Raw genomic sequence first — 17500 nt, 5'->3', positions numbered from 1 at the left:
TTTTCCATGCTGGCATTGGTGTTTAATATATTTCCCAAAATAAATTTGGATATCTGTGTAGCATTGAGACAATTGTCTGCTGTACTTGAGTGCATTTTTCAATTGTTTCTTTCAACCAATATAAAAAAAAAAAAGGAAGAGAAGAGAAAGGGATATCTATTTTCCATACAAGTTGAAAAAGACCGAGGAAACTGTACTGAAACAAGATCTAAGATCATAAAAACAAGGGTCAGTAAAGAGTTCAGTCTCTTAACCCCTATCTGCATATCTTCTTCACAAAGAACAATAATAATTCAGTTTCTTTCTCTCTCTCTCACTAGTTCAGTCCCACAGCACGGCACCTTAGGCAAGTGTCTTCTTAGGACCCAGCTGACCAAAGGCCTGAGTTGATTTACTAGATTGGAAACTAAAAGACTTTTGCATTCTATATCTATATATATATATATATATATATATATATATATATATATATATATATTTAATTTTTTAATAAATTGATTTTAATTGAGTTTTTACCTGTAATTTTGGATTTTTAACCCTAATATTATTATTATTATTATTATTATTATTATTATTATTATTATATTTCTCCAATTTATAATTAACGTTTATTGTTTGTATTTAACTTCCAATTTTCGTTGATTATGGAATTTACAGGTAGGATAGAGCCACTGTTTTGGAATTCATCTTTGAAGGATATCCCCATCCCATCTAGAAAGGATTAATTTTTCTATATGTGACAGTGGATCTTCATTGATGAGTTCATGAACCTTGGTTCTTTTCCCTAAAACTATATATATATATATATATATATATATATATATAACAATGAAAAACCAACGTTTAATCTATACATTATTTCTTTATACACTATACCCTGGACATTTTATCACTTTATACACTATACTGTGGACACCTTATAATCTTTAACACTGTTAAATTAACGTTTATTAGTAAGTAGGACTATATCTTTGAATATGTATATATATATTTCTCATATACTTTTATAGATTTGTATAATTTGTCGCACATATATGTCTATTATATTTTTAATATTTTGAAATTTTTAGTATTGTTTCAATACTGACTGTTTTTAGTATTGCTTCGGTATTGAACTTTTTAATGAGAGATGCATTAAATACATTATAATTACTCCTTTTGGGTCGGTTTATATTGTAATGTTTTTTGAATTGTCGAACCTATCTGATTATTCATCTTTAATTTTAAAAAATATTTAAATATTTATATTTATATATATATATATGCTATAACATACAAGAGGCTTCTTTAAAATATACAGGATTTATTTGCAAGCTGCAATAAGTTTCATGCCTCTAATAATACAATAATCAGATGAGTTTGTATAGTACGATATATATTATGAGGCAACCATTCAGACTTGTCTGCATAGTGTACTATCAGAGGTAGGAAATTTATAGTAGCTCACATCTAAATCCTGGGTATATTAAATGATATTTATCCCTCAGTGGATGGAATGCTTTTTTTTTTGTTGATCCTACCAATAATGGAACAGTACACTATATATATATATATATATATATATATATATATATATATATATATATATATATATATATATATATAAAGAATGTGTGTGTGTATAAGTTTGGCTATGTGTGTATGTATGCTTGTGAGTACTTGTCTTGACACTGGGTGGTAATTATAAAAGAGCATCGCCCTGATACGAATACTGTTGTTCATTTCGAATCTTTTGTGGAAACATATCAGGCCCTGATGAAATATTTACCTAGCAAAGAAACAAGTGATGGTTGGTGACAGGAAGGGCACCCAGCCATAGAAAATCTACTTCAACAAACTCTGTCTGACCCATGCATGCATGGAAAATTGGACATTTTTTGAAACAACAAAATAGCTATGATACATTATATGGTGGAATATATCGAATTCATAAAATTACAATTAAATTCCTTATTCATAAACGACAAATAAATACAAAAAAATAAAATTCAGTTAAATAGGCAACTGTTCAGAGAATGTTAAATCAAACTTTGGGTGGTACCACTGAAAGATGTTATATACTAGTAGAAAGTTGGGGTTTAGAGAAAGGGGCAGGTAATGGAACCTTCTTGAAGATGCAATAGGTGTGTGTGTATATATATATATATATATATATATATATATATATATGTATATATGTATGTATATCTGAAATCCTTAAAGGAATCCAGTTTGGCTACTCTCACACCTGAATCCTTCACCTTTAATGACCCGTTTGTTTTGATTTTATTTTTCTTTTTTGGTTAGTTTATTTTTTCTTGTCTTTGTTTTGCTTCTCATTTTGGGTGACTGAAATCCAGGTTTTTTAAGTTACAATTTACAAGCCAAAAGACAAAAAAGAAGAAGAAGGGCACATCTTACTTAAACCTTGCACCTCTCTTCCACAAAAAAAAAAAGAAGCGGGAACAGAAACAAGTACATTTTATTTACTCTTTTACTCTTTTACTTGTTTCAGTCAGTTGACTGCGGCCATGCTGGAGCACCGCCTTTAGTCGAGAAAATCGACCCCGCGACTTATTCTTTGTAAGCCTAGTACTTACTCTATCGGTCTCTTTTTGCCGAACCGCTAAGTTACGGGGACGTAAACACACCAGCATCGGTTGTCAAGCGATGTTGGGGGGACAAACACAGACACACACATATATCTATATATACATATATACGACAGGCTTCTTTCAGTTTCCGTCTACCATATCCACTCACAAGGCTTTGGTCGGCCTGAGGCTATAGTAGAAGACACTTGCCCAAGGTGCCACACAGTGGGACTGAACCCGGAACCATGTGGTTGGTAAGCAAGCTACTTACCACACAGCCACTGATAGTGTTTTCAATATTTTTCTATATTTTTTTTATATATTTTGCTTTCTCCGTATTTTAACCTTCTAGCTTTTTTTTTTTTAATCTTTAATCCTTTTTACAAAGTAACAAAGAATGTTGCTAGGTGACTCTTATACAATGTCCATCACAGTAAACCCCAGTGGAATGATACGAGAAAATGCTAAACAGAACCATGCTCCACTGGATGACTAGAAGTTTATTTCCAGCTTGCTTTCTCTCTGGTAACTGTAAACACATTATACCTAAATGGATATGCTTTAAACATACATGTATACTTGTAACATGTGTACATTCACATGATCGCAAGATCATGGTTTCAATTCATGGACCAGGCAGTGTGTTGTGTTCTTGAGCAAAAGATTTCATCTCATGTTGTTCTACAATCACTTCGATATCTGATAGGTGGCAGGTCATGTGTCTGTACAAGCAATGTCAGTTAGGAGAAAGTGAGCTCATTAACAGCACAAACATTTGATCACGGTAAACGAATAATCTGAGCAGCAAGAGATTGCAGAACCATCTTTCTCAGACTCGGGAAACTACCGAGAGCAATACCTTCATGTACAGACATACTTGCATATCACATAGTAACAATGAACTGATATACTCCTAGATTTCCCCATTATGATCTACTTAAAACAGCAAATTATTAGCAACACAGAAATGAGGAAAAAAAACACACAAGCTATGACCTATAAAAATTAGCATTTGTTTAAAGTTTGTACAGGTTCTCCTTCATTTTACAGGCTTTTCAGTGTCTTTTTTCCTCATTTACAGTATTTAAGTAATTAAATAGAAAGCAGAAAAAAAAAATAATAATAATTAGAAGTGAAGATCAAAAGCTATTGTATGGAAGCAAATTGTTGTTAATCGTATAATTTTATCTCATGTAATATTGAAATGGCCTTATCTTATCAATACTAAACATTGGCACAGTAAAGAAAATTTTAATAGAGTAACTAATATGCTTCACATGCCTATGTCTGTATGTGACAGTGTATATACATACATATATATATATACTTATATATATATATATATATATATATATATATATATATATATATATATATATATACATATATACATACATATATATATATATATATGTGATGGCAACCAGCACTGCAACATCAAACTTTCATTCATCGAAGGAATGATAGAGTCCAATAAAACTATATACATACATCCACACACACGCACACACACATATATATATATATATATATATATATATATATATATATATATATGTACACACACATACATATACGCACAAGTACACACTCTGCAAGCATTCCTATAATCGCAGCTACATTACAAATAAATATGTTGTATACATCTGTGTTGTGTTTATGTATGTATATGCATGAGCAAACAAAACTGTACTTTGAGGAAATATATTCAGATCTAGGCATACAAATCTGTTAATGCTTACAATATATGCATACGGAAGAGAGGGCTGTATTGATATTTGCATACATACACAAGTATATTTATATATAAACACATAAACTCACATATTCGTGAGTGTATGTGTGTGTGTATAGCATGTACACAAAGATAGTCTGAGGTAGGTTGTTGCTGTTAAACAGGATTCAAGTGTAGCAGCGTGTGTGGAGTATACTTAGTTGAGTACAACTTCAAGAAGGTTCACACCTAAAACATCACAGCAAAACAATGTTGTTGAGGCGGCACTTTGTACTAGTATATACTGGAAATAGTTGATAAATCTATAGCCTGAATTCGGTAAATTAGTACAAGAGATTTTCAAGACTTAACAGAGAACGAATGGTTTCTCAAATCAAGAAGAAAAGGCAATGAGAATGTTAAGGTTTTTACACTTGGTATGCACAACACGCACATACACACACACAAAATATATAACACATATCCAAAATATGCAAATATATACTGAATTAATACATATATGCATAATATATATCACACAAAATATATGAATATATACACAAAAATGCATACACATGCATAATACATATACAAAATGTATAAGTATATACATACAAATGTATATGTTTATACATATACAGAATAAATAATATATACTGCACAGAATGCATAAATACATATACAAAAATGTATATACATTATATATATATACACAAACACATAATGCATATTGTACAACACACAAATACATACACAGAAATGCATAAATATTTTATACACATTATGCAAAATGTATAAATACATATGAAAAATGTATATACATTTTATACATATACAAAACACATAAACTCATATATATATACAGCCAAACACATGCACACACACACACACAAAGGGGAAAAAAGCTACTGTTTTAAAACCCATACATCACTGAAGTTAACAAATGTATTGGCAGAAGACATTTGAAGAGGAGATTTCACCAAAATGAATAATTGATTTTCAAAAAATCTGAGCAAGTATCATGTATAAGGAGATAAGAAACAAAAGGGTATTTTTTTTTTTAAAATAGGAGCAGCCCTCTCAAAACTCAAATATACAATTTATCAAATACAACAAATAAAAATGCTTGTGTATATCTGTATCGTATCAAAAATATGCTGATTGTTCTTGCCGTACATTTTTAAGGCTTATAACGTGCAGTTTGTGATGGCTTTGTTCTTTTCGTTTTTATAGTTATTGTAGCGTTTAACAAGACACACGATGCCCCTTCTGTTACTTATGAGATTGAACCACAATTAAAAAATAGTTTTTTAACGATACAGATAATTTAGAATTTTGTTGTCTGCTTTGAAATATTTTTCACTGACTTAGAAGAATTACATGGACAAGAATAAAAATAATATAAAATCCGTCGCTTTTTTTTCTTTTTTTTTTTGTACAATATATTGAAATAAAAATACATTTGGTTTTCTTTACTTTTTTAAACAAAAATCTGATTGAAACCTGAAGACCTTTGGAAATTACTCAAATGTAGAGAATTACACTGTCCGGTTCATTCAATATTCTCTGTAGCAATGCAAAGTGTACAGTTGTTTATATATATATATATATATATATATATATATATATATATATACATACACACACACACACAATCACAGATACTCATGTATAAACACACACATATATACATGTATGTGTGTATGTATATATATATATATATATATAAACATGCACTCACAAGCATGCAGCTATACACACATATACTTTCACATGCAAAAGCATACGTGCATGCATGCATACACACACACACACACACACACATACAAACAGTCACCATCCTTGCTACAGAGATTAGGTTTGGCCGGTTGATAAATAGATAACACCACTGCTAATTAGTGTATATATTTTTTGTTCTTTAAAGCACTGTTGCTGACTCACTTTAGTCTATCATCAATACTGGTGTAGTTTATATATATATATATATATATATATATATACATATATATGTTTTTATATATATGTTTATATATATATATATATATATATATATGTATATATATGCGCTGAAAGGCATAGCCAACAGATGGGTCGGTTATACTTTATAGATTGTCATCATCATAGTCGTCGTCTTCCATTTTCATCTTCGTCTATCACCATCATCATTTGCAGGTATTTGCTTCTGTTCCAATTTTTTTTCCATCTTTTCTTTAAAAAAAAAAAAAAAAAACAGCACTGCTGGTACAGCTGGTTCGTAATATTTCCCAGAATAATAATTTTTTATGATAGTAATGTGTGTATCATGTGGTTTTGCAACACATATCGTGGCTGTCAGGCCTGCGTCACTGCTTTTACTTAAGACAAGTTAGCACTGCATATACTGTATTATATTCTTATAAGTTTTTTTTTACAGGGGTGAAAAAAAAAAAAAAAATAAAAAGGAAGAGAAAAAAAACACAACAATCCATCATTGCTGTTGGTGTGCTTGCCTATGCTTCATGTGATTGCCTCTTATAATATTTTTATGACATCATCCTCTATCGAACATCAAGCCAAAATAAAGGCTTTGAATTTATTTTTTAAAGAAAGCTTTTGGGGGAGAGAAAAAAAAAAAAATAAATAAAAAAAAAAATAGTTAATTAACAGTTTTAGTGGTCATCAGAAAGGAAAACAAATAAAAATTCAAAAGATAGATAGATGGAGAGAGAGAGAGAGAGAGAGAGAGAGAGAGAGAGAGAGAGAGAGAGAGAGAAGGAAAAAAATAAGTATGGGTCTTAGCATTTAGCTAAAGAAAAAAATAGTTAAAAATAAAGGTAAGGGGTGGGAGTTGGGGTGGGAGTGTTAGGAAGTGACCTATAAATGATGACAAATGACCAATAACAAATTTCAGTTATCAGAAATACATCCAATTGCAATGGTCAACAATATTGTATAAAAAAAAAAAAATAATAATAATAATAATAATAATACAATGCGTACAAGCAGTTAGAGGAGCCTAGCACCACAAAAATGAGAACGTTAAAGCACATTTAGAGCCACAAGAAATAATAAATTACAATAGTGAACTAGTGCTAAACAAAAAAAAAAGTCTGTTTTCTTTTTTTTTTTCAAAAAAAAAAAAATAGAAAAAAGATTTCTTTCTCCACCCCATCCCACTGGCATTCACAGATCTGATTTTGATTTGGCTAAGTATGCTATCAATTCTTTTGCCATCGACATGTTATTTTGTGAAAGTGTCTCTCTTTTTTTTTTTTCCATTTTATTTGGGACATTTTTTTCCTTTTTGTTTTTTTTGTTTGTTTGTTTGTACGTCTGTAACGTTTAATGATGTCAAAACCCCGCCACTGGAAATGAAAAAGAAGAGGTAGCAGTTGTTAATTAATGCAACCAACATACTGGCCAGATTTAGGGTATGGGGTACTTCAAGACTCTTGAAGCACAGGAATAGATTAGCGTTTATTCCTGCCCCTCCAGGCTTGGTCTTCTAACAGGATGTGCATGTAGGCAGGTTCTGCATCAGCTTGGGCATCTAGGACAGCTGTAGGAAGCTGACTGTTTTTCAGAGGTAGCCAATCATGACCAAGGCTTTCAGACACCTGTAAATAACAATATTTTCTTTTTTAATTAACACGTTTAATTGATTAAATTCAAATCATATACAACCAGTAACAAAGAATTTGTACAAGCATAAATAATAAACTAATTTTGAATAATTCAAACTTACTTACATAAACCAATTAGAATCTCCTTGGCATTTTCTATTTTATCTCTTGGAGGCATAGGCATGGCTGTGTGGTTAAGAAGTTTTTTTGGTTTTCTTCTTGTAACCACATGATTTCAGGTTCAATACCACTGCATGGAATATTGGGTAAGTGTCTTTTACAATATCCCCAGGATGAACAATGCCTTGTGAGTGAATACAGTAGCTGGAATCCTATTGTGTTTGCGTGTGTGTGTGTGTGTGTGTACACGTGCACATATATGCATGTGCACAGATGCAAACATTAACATTCTGCAGCTTTGCTTGTCACCTTCTCAGCGAAATGATTTTGTAGTTAGATTCCATTTTGGCATGACAACCGGTCGCTTTGCGTATCTGAAGAACTATGAAATGAAAAAAGGCCCTAACATGAGCAACAGGAAAACTTGCGCTTGGCCAAAAAAATCCTGCCATTAAATAAGTCCCTGTCAAAACCTATGCTAGCACAGGTAAAAAGCAAAAGAACATTCATTAAATGAACAAATAAAGAAACATGTAGGTTTACAAAAAAAAAACAAATAATTTTTTTTAATAATTACCTTTTGAAAAAATTCACCATCATATGATCCAAATTTCATCCATGTGACTTCATCCTCCTCATGAAGACTATAAATACAGCTAGATGGAATGTCAAAAGTTTTCAATTGTTGGCCACGTAACCTAGCAATAGCCACCATGTCATCATCACATACCTGATAACCTAATAGAAATGAAACAAGACAGCAAGCAATAAGTGACACAGTTATCTCCCTTGCGGAAGCATCGCATTCACATATGAAAGACTGATCTGATGAACCAATGAGAAATGTCGGTTATTAACATCCAAAATCTCCCTCAAATTACATCTTATTGTCTGGAAACGATGGTTGGTTTGCGGGGCACATTGGATAACGGAATATAGAATAATGAAGAGGACAGAGTGGCCATGGTTGAAATACCTTTCAAAATAGGCCTGCTCACTCAGGGCTGAAATGGAGCTAACAACTATTTTGAAAAGTCATGGTCGTTCTTTTCTGGTTGCTTTTGTTTAGAAATGGGAGGACCGACTTGATGTAGTCCTAGCTATACTCCATCAAAGAAAATACAAAATGTTTACAGTTGGAATATGCTTGTACCATAGAAATGAAACAAGACAGCAAGCAATAAGTGACACAGTTATCTCCCTTGCGGAAGCATCGCATTCACATATGAAAGACTGATCTGATGAACCAATGAGAAATGTCGGTTATTAACATCCAAAATCTCCCTCAAATTACATCTTATTGTCTGGAAACGATGGTTGGTTTGCGGGGCACATTGGATAACGGAATATAGAATAATGAAGAGGACAGAGTGGCCATGGTTGAAATACCTTTCAAAATAGGCCTGCTCACTCAGGGCTGAAATGGAGCTAACAACTATTTTGAAAAGTCATGGTCGTTCTTTTCTGGTTGCTTTTGTTTAGAAATGGGCGGACTGACTTGATGTAGTCCTAGCTATACTCCATCAAAGAAAATACAAAATGTTTACAGTTGGAATATGCTTGTACCATAGGTTGACTCGACCAGGACCCAACTGTCTGAATAGAGATCATTATCATCATCGTTTAGTGTCCACTTTCCTTGCTAGCATGGGTTGGACGATGTGACTGAGGACTGGTGAAACCAGATGGCTACACCAGGCTCCAATCTGATTTGGCAGAGTTTCTACTATAGGCCTGGGCTGACCAAAGACTTGAGAGCAGACTTGGTAGACAGAAACTCGGAGAAGATTGTTATGTGTATATCACAAACACATATATACGTAAAAGTGTGTGTGTGTGTGTGCATGCTATCACATGATAGCTGTAACTGAGTTTCACTAGCATGGAAAAATAGGCATTAAAACAATTATGATGACATATAACGAAGATATAAGTGTCGAGGTACAGGCTTGGCTGTGTGGTAAGAAGCTTGCCTCCCTACCACATGGTTCCAGGTTCAGTTGCAAAGTGTGGCACATTGGGCAAATGTCTTCTACTATAACCTCGGACCGACCAAAGCCTTGTGAGTGGATTTGGTAGACAGAAACTGAAAGAAGCCTGTCGTATATATGTATATATATATAAGTCAGTAAATAGTGGGGTTGTGTTAACCGCACGTGGAGAGATAATAGGAAAATGAAGAATAAGGCAGAATGCTAAATTGGAAGCATGTTTTAATAAAGATTTCAAATTGGAAGCATGTTTTAATAAAGGTTTCTAACTGGCTTTCGTTGTGAAGCAAATTTTCAAGAAGGAGAATGAAAATGTTTTTTAGAAAGAAGTACAAAATGAAGAAAATAATATATAAAAAAATAACTATACCAATACATTATATTGTCTTTGAGCTTTTGAAGTTCAATGGTAGTTTATGTATATAATGGTTGGAAAAATAAGGATGCATGATAGTTGAGAGTTGTGTTAGGTTTAAAAAAAGGGTTAAAAGTTTGTGTTAAGCAGGAAGTGTGGTGTCAAAACAGGAAGTGTGTGTAAGGGGAGACAAATGTTTTTAGTTGGAGTTATGAACTCTTTTTCAACAGGAAGAAAGAGAGTTCATAACTCCAACTAAAAACATTTGTCTCCCCTTACACTTCCCCACACACTTCCTGTTTTGACACCACACTTCCTGCTTAACACAAACTTTTAATCCTTTTTTAAACCTAACACAGCTCTCAATTCTCATGCATCCTTATTTTTCCAAGCATTATATACATGGACTACCATTGAACTTCAAAAGCTCAAAGACAATATAATGTATTGGTATAGTTATTGTTTTATATATTATTTTTTTTATATATTATTTTCTTCATTTTGTACTTCTTTGTAAAAAACATTTTCATTCTCCTTCTTGAAAATTTGCTTAACAATGAAAGCCGGTTAGAAATCTTTATTAAAACATGCTTCCAATTTAGCATTCTGCCTTATTCTTCATTTCCCTATATATGTGTGTGTGTATATATATATATGTGTGTGTGTGTGTGTGTATATATATGTATATATATATACATATATATGTGTGTGTATGTATATATATATATATATATATATATATATATGTAACAGCTTATGAAAAAATGAGCTGCCCTTTGCTTTCTCAATACAACGGTAACAATTGGCAACAGCTCTCAACTCACATACTGCACCATAGGTATAGGAGTGGCATCAAGTGCATACAGCCTACCATACTTATTCAGGTGGGGACACCAAAAGTATTTTCCGCTTTCCCTGTGGTTGTTGAGAATCCTTGCTATGATTCTATTGCAGCACAACAGAAATAAATGCAAAAGCCCCTCACACAGATCTCTGTATCTTTTGGCTCCAAAAGACAGTCAGTTTAAGCAACCATCTCAGTTCCCATAGTAAGGTCCTCATCTGCTGGGCAATCTGTGTTTCTGCACTTCTATATGGACACAAAACATGGATCACATACAGTTAATACATAAAGACCCTGAAGGCCTTTAGTATCCAACATTCCAGAAGATCCTTTATGTCATCTGGTGAGATTGGATATCATGCACACAGAAACACACAATCACACATACACAACACTGAATCCACACCTACATAGGTATCATTTGAGACTGGCTTGTACATCCTCCCCGTAGGATCCTCTCAGGTCAGCAACATCATGATCAATCAACACCAGGTTGAATGATTAAAAAGAGTAATCCAAAAGACCAGCTGAAGACTGCTTTCAAGATGAGCACCACCAACCTTTTAAGAGTGAATGAAGGACAATGGAACCTACTGCTCGCTTTGGCAGTCTCACTGGAGAGTGGGGTTTGGCACTATAGAAGAGAAACTCGGTACAAGATAGAAGAATGTACAATATATTACACTGTATTACAACTGCAGCAGCATATTTAGGATCAGTAAGTACAGTCGTAAAAGCATTTACGAATAGAAGAGAAAATGGTCATCATTGAATACAATGGACGAACAGATCCCAATGACTGAAAGCCAGGGTGAATGCAAATAATACAAGCACAAAATTAGCAACAATAGCAAAGTATATATATACAGAGAGAGAGAGGGGGGGAGAGAAAGAGAGGTGGGTAATATATAAAGGATGCATAAATAGAGAGACTGATTGAATGATTACATGAACAAATGAATGAATGGGCAAATAGATGGCTAGAAAGATGATGGTCGACAATGATTAAATAAATGGATAGGCGGATGAATAGATATTCGATGTGTAGGGTACACACACACACACACACACACACACACACACACACACAGAGCCACATGTATGTATAAGTACATATATACACATATATTTACTGACTGATTGGTTAATTGAATAACTGAATGAATAGACGGATGGATGAATGAAAAGATGGATGAATGGATGGATGTTTAGAGTGTATATATATTTTACTGATTGACTGGATGATTAACCCTTTAGCATTTAGATTACTCTGTTGTGCAATGCTTATTTATTCCCATTACTTTGGAATTACTCATGCAATATCTTGTAGCTTTGAGATTTCAATGATGTGATTGTTCATTTTTAAGAAGCCACTGTAGGATAGGTGTGAGAGGCTGAATCTTGTCAGTTTGAGCATAAAACAGATGGAATATTTGGGGATGGATATGACCAGTTTAAATGCTAAAGGATTAAATGAATAAATAAATAGGCGGATGGATAGATAAACGATGTGTAAGGAGTATTGTATTTGTCATCATCATCATCATCATTTAACGTCTGTTTCCCATACTGGTATGGGTTGGACAGTTTGTATGTATTTGACATCTAAGAATTTATAAACTTTCAAGAGAACATGAAATAATTCATTTTGGGGAACAGTAGATCTCAAAGTATGTAAAGCTATAAATGATAGAATGTAAACAGTGAATTGAAAGACCCTTTTGGGAAGAAAAAGTTAAAGACTGCATATTTTTTATCCAAAAGGGTTTTCCAACTCAATATTTACACACACACACACACACACACACACACACATACATACATACATGTTGGCACTCCGTCGCTTACGACGTCGAGGGTTCCAGTTGATCCGATCAACGGAACAGCCTGCTCGTGAAATTAACATGCAAGTGGCTGAGCACTCCACAGACACGTGTACCCATAATGTAGCTCTCGGGGATATTCAGCGTGACACAGTGTGACAAGGCTGCCCCTTTGAATTACAGGTACAACAGAAACAGGAAGTAAGAGTGAGAAAAAGTTGTGGTGAAAGAGTACAGCAGGGTTCGCCACCATCCCCTGCCGGAGCCTCGTGGAGCTTAAGGTGTTTTCGCTCAATAAACACTCACAAAGCCCGGTCTGGGAATCGAAACCGCGAGTCCGCTGCCCTAACCACTGGGCCATTGCGCCTCCACACATACATACATACATATATATATATTCATAAATATGTGCACACATGCACACACACACACACACACAAAAACACGCACACGTGTATGCACAGAACAATATTTTAGTGATATCTATTTTAACAAGAACAGAGAGACAGAAAATTGAAAATGATAAGATTTGAATGGAGGCCAAAGAAATGTTCAGCATTATAAAACATTCTGTACAGTTCTTATAGCCCCTGTGCCAATTCAAAATTCGTAACTGTAAGAAGATACCACTACTAAAATTTCCAAATCTTTCTGCAAAGATTCAAATGGCTTACTGGATTACATCAGTTAACAATTTTCCACAAATGAACATCATCGCTTACAGTAAAACTAAAAATAAAATTCAAAAATTTTTCAAATTCCCTGAAACATTCCATTAAAGAATTCTAGAAAAGTGTACTCTGTAAGATATGAAGAAAAGTCTGAAACTCTCCAGAATGTAAATACCAGAAATTCACTGACTAATACAAAGAGACCAAATAAATTTTTAGAAGACAGTATCTGTAGGATCATATATAAACTTTAGCCAAGAGACATCGAATTTCACAGTTACATACATGTGCGACAGTCACAAATAATCATTACTGTTTAGATGTAAGTCATCTCTTACTAAACAGACCTGTGATAAGCCATGACCATCTCATCCTTTCAAAGAAGATGTATCTAGGATTACCATCATCATTTAGCATCAGTTTTCCATGCTGGCAGGGGTTAAATGATTTGACTGGAACTGGCAAGTAGAGAGCTGTACTAGGCTAAGGTCTGATTTGGCTTAGTTTCTATGGCTGGATGACCTTCCTAACACCAACCACTTCAAGAGTGTAATGGGTGCCCTTTGTGTCACCAGCACTGGCCATGATTACAGTTACAATTGGCTTGATATGTCTTCTCAAGCACAGCAAATCACGAAAGGTCTCAATCACTTCATTATCAAAAGTGTTGTGTCTTTTTTTTTAATGGCAAGGAGAGGTAGCTGTAGGTGTGGCTGTGTGGTAAGAAGTTTGCTTCCAAACCATGTAATCTTGGCTTCAGTCCCACTGCATGGAACCTTGGGCAAGTGTCGTCTACTATCACTTCAGGCTGACCAAAGTCTTGTAGGCGGATTCGGTATATAGAAACTGAAAGAAGCTCATCGTGTATGTGTATGTGTTTGTCTTTGTGTTTGATCCACCCACTAACCACCACCACCACTTGACAACTAGTATTGGTTTGTTTATGTCCCCATAACCTAGTGGTTTGGTGAAAGAGACTGATAGAATAAGTGCCAGACTTGAAAAAAAACAAGTACTGGGAGCAATTTGTTAGACTAAACCCTTCAGTGCAGTACTCTAGAATGGCCACAGTCCAGAGACTTAAACGAGAAACAAATAAAAGATAAAAGTAGGAAATGATGATCTGAGAGACCTGGATGTTATTTCTAGCAAATTTAGGGACTACAGAGAGGTTCCCTTATTGGCTCATGATTCTACTTCTAATGTTTAGTCTCACCTAAGCCTTGAACAAGTAGAACTATGACCAAATGCATTCCATCCATAACAATCCCTCCTGTGTACCTAAGACTAAACCATCAAACATGTCCTTCCTCCCTTTTAGATTTTGTTTCCAAGACAGCAGGTTGTGATTTAAGAAAAATTTATCTACTATTTCCAGTAAGTCAGACAAGTGGATAGGGGTCTCTCTCATAAGCTAACACATCAATTGGTATTATTACCATATACCAAATTCAAATTCCGCCGAGGTTGACTTTGCCGTTCATCCTTTTGGGGTCGACAAATTAAGTACCAGTGAAATACTGGGTTCAATGTAATCGACTCATCCTGTACCCAAAATGGCTGCCCTTGTGGTTTAATTTGAAACCATTATTACCTTATGCTAAATTCAAATTCTGCCAAGGTCGACTTTGCCTTTCATCCTTTCGGGGGTCGATGAATTAAGTACCTTTATTACTTTATACCAATGTAATCCTGTTTCACACCCAATGCTCTTCAATCACAACACATGAATAATTTCTCAGTTCACTCCTCTCTGATATTGAAGTAGTAATTGGTGGAAAGTGCTGGACTAACTACTAGCTAATGTGTCGGACATTTAAAATATACTAAAACATACTGCAGTCTTTCTAATTGTTGACAAGGCCCTTTTTGCACAAGTTGACTTGGTCTCTCTCTTTACATAAGTGACTAACTTGATTGATGACTATCCAATCATCTGATACTTTGTTCTACTGATACATGCTAAAGAATATCTATACTTCATGTCAACTCTTCTCCTGCAACACACACACACACACACACACACACGCACGCACACGCACACACACAAAATTTCTGGTGGTTGTCAAGACATCCAAGATGTTAGCTGTAAAACACAACAACAACAACAACGACAGCAGCAGCAACAACACAGTTCTAGAGCCATTACTCAGATAATTAGTCAGACCTTCCATTTTGCAACCGTTATTAGAGTGATTAAGTTGATTAAGAGAAAAACAGTTTGATCTGATAATTTTATACTGCTGCATGGATGGCTTCTTTCCTGAAACCAATCACCTGAAGTTCACTCTAGCTCTCAGATCATAACTGGAAATCAATTCATAGCCTTCAAAATTATTATATTCTTACAGCTATTATTGAAGAGATAGTGAATTTGGTAAAGACTTGACTGTTTCGTTTTGTTTTCTTGTTTTTTGCCTGTTTTTTTTTTTTTTCTTTTCCCACTCCCACCTTCTTCTTATGAGGAAGAAACCTTGGTTATGATCTTTACGGAACCGCTGAGTATTTCTTGAATGCTTTAGAGTTCACCACGTACAGTTGAGAGCATTCAGCTTTCAACATCATCATCATCATCATCATTTAACATTGACTTTCCATGCTGGCATGGGTTGGATGAGTTGACATTATTCGATGGTCTCAAGGACTGTAGTATGCTTCAATGTCTGCTTAGGCATGGTTTCTATGGCCAGATGCCCTTCCTAGTGGCAACCACTTTACAGTGTGTAGTGGATGCTTTTTTTTTTTTTTTTTGTGACACCAACACTACTGAGGTCACAATGCAGCTCACAAGATTATGAATCCTGAGGGAGAGGGCTTTCAGCTTTATGCTAGGGATGAGGGATTAACCCTTTAGCATTCAGATTACTCTGTCAAATGTAAAGCCTGTTTAATTACATTGTTTTAAGTTAATTGTACAGCATCTTTTAACTCTGAGATTTTGATGATGTCCCTGTTTATTTTTAGAATGACTTTGTAGGGTAGGTGTGAGAGATCAGAGCTGGCTGGTTTGAGCATACAACTAGAAGACAATTTTGGCCTGATATGGCCGGTTTAAACACTAAAGGGTTAATACATGAGAAGGGGAGGGGCAGGGAGAGGTGAAGAACAGCTGGTTCTTGTACTAGACCTACAGGGTTACTCAGATTCAGTAGGGAAGGGAGAGTATGATCAGTAGGAGCTGCAAAAGGATAAATATTAGAGATGGTGTCAAGGTACCCCTGCCCTTGCGCCCCCACCCCCACCCCACCTCCGCCCATCTAAGTTCAAGGTGCTTTGTAGATATGAAACAATTGCTAGACTCTGAGTGAATCAGGCAGCTCTGTCTTCTTGCTTTTGATGAGGCAACATTCAGTCAAAAACTGGTTTAACCCTACCATAGTTGATCCTAGTAACAGAACTGAAGGTCTCCCAAGACTGAGGGATAAGGAGTTTAGTGAAGTTGATGTAGTTGAGGTTGGTTTTTGAGCTTTTGAAGATCAGCTTTTAAAGAAGATATAAAGCTGATACAATGATTCAGAGAAATGCAGTTAGAGACAAGAATATTTTTTTTTGAAATGTGTTAAGAAGACATCCTGATGAGACAAAGTAAATAATGGTATGAGAATGATAAATATAATTATAAGGAAAAGGTAAAAAAAGTTATCAAAAAGATTTAAGAATTAAAATTCAAACACGAAATCAACTTCTGTATATTTTTCTACAAAGCATTTAAGTTAATAAAATCTAACATTTTTCATATTCTCCAAGTATTAGAGAGGGTTATTTTGAAAACATATTAAAGATTACCATACCTATTAATGTGAAATG

At 34.4% G+C, this 17500-nt stretch overlaps 1 protein-coding gene across 4 annotated transcripts in view; it reads right to left on the bottom strand.

Moving 5' to 3' along the window:
* Window positions 1-17500, bottom strand: part of LOC106870123 (uncharacterized) — a 61228-nt gene that overhangs the window by 19365 nt on the left and 24363 nt on the right. The window contains exons 2-5 of one of the 4 annotated variants that reach the window (XR_016243849.1): window positions 17485-17500; window positions 8587-8747; window positions 7684-7883; window positions 1-6495 (exon numbers count right to left, since the gene is read on the bottom strand). The exon at window positions 1-6495 is cut by the window's left edge and continues 6558 nt beyond it; the exon at window positions 17485-17500 is cut by the window's right edge and continues 673 nt beyond it. Coding sequence is in view for 2 of the 4 variants with exons in the window: in XM_052972188.2 (XP_052828148.1) it covers window positions 7737-7883; window positions 8587-8747; window positions 17485-17500 (324 nt within the window). In the remaining 2 variants the exon portion in view is untranslated. Of the gene's footprint in view, window positions 6496-7353; window positions 7884-8020; window positions 8392-8586; window positions 8748-17484 lie in introns of those variants that run through there. The other 3 variants (XR_016243850.1, XM_052972188.2, XM_089361065.1) reach the window with 3 other exon arrangements.

This window comes from Octopus bimaculoides, chromosome 12 (genome assembly GCF_046866305.1).
Source record: "Octopus bimaculoides isolate indiv1 chromosome 12, ASM4686630v1, whole genome shotgun sequence".
NCBI lineage: Eukaryota > Metazoa > Mollusca > Cephalopoda > Octopoda > Octopodidae > Octopus > Octopus bimaculoides.
The sequence above is the reverse complement of the archived record's forward strand: the minus strand, read 5'-3'. Positions and strand labels throughout refer to the sequence as shown.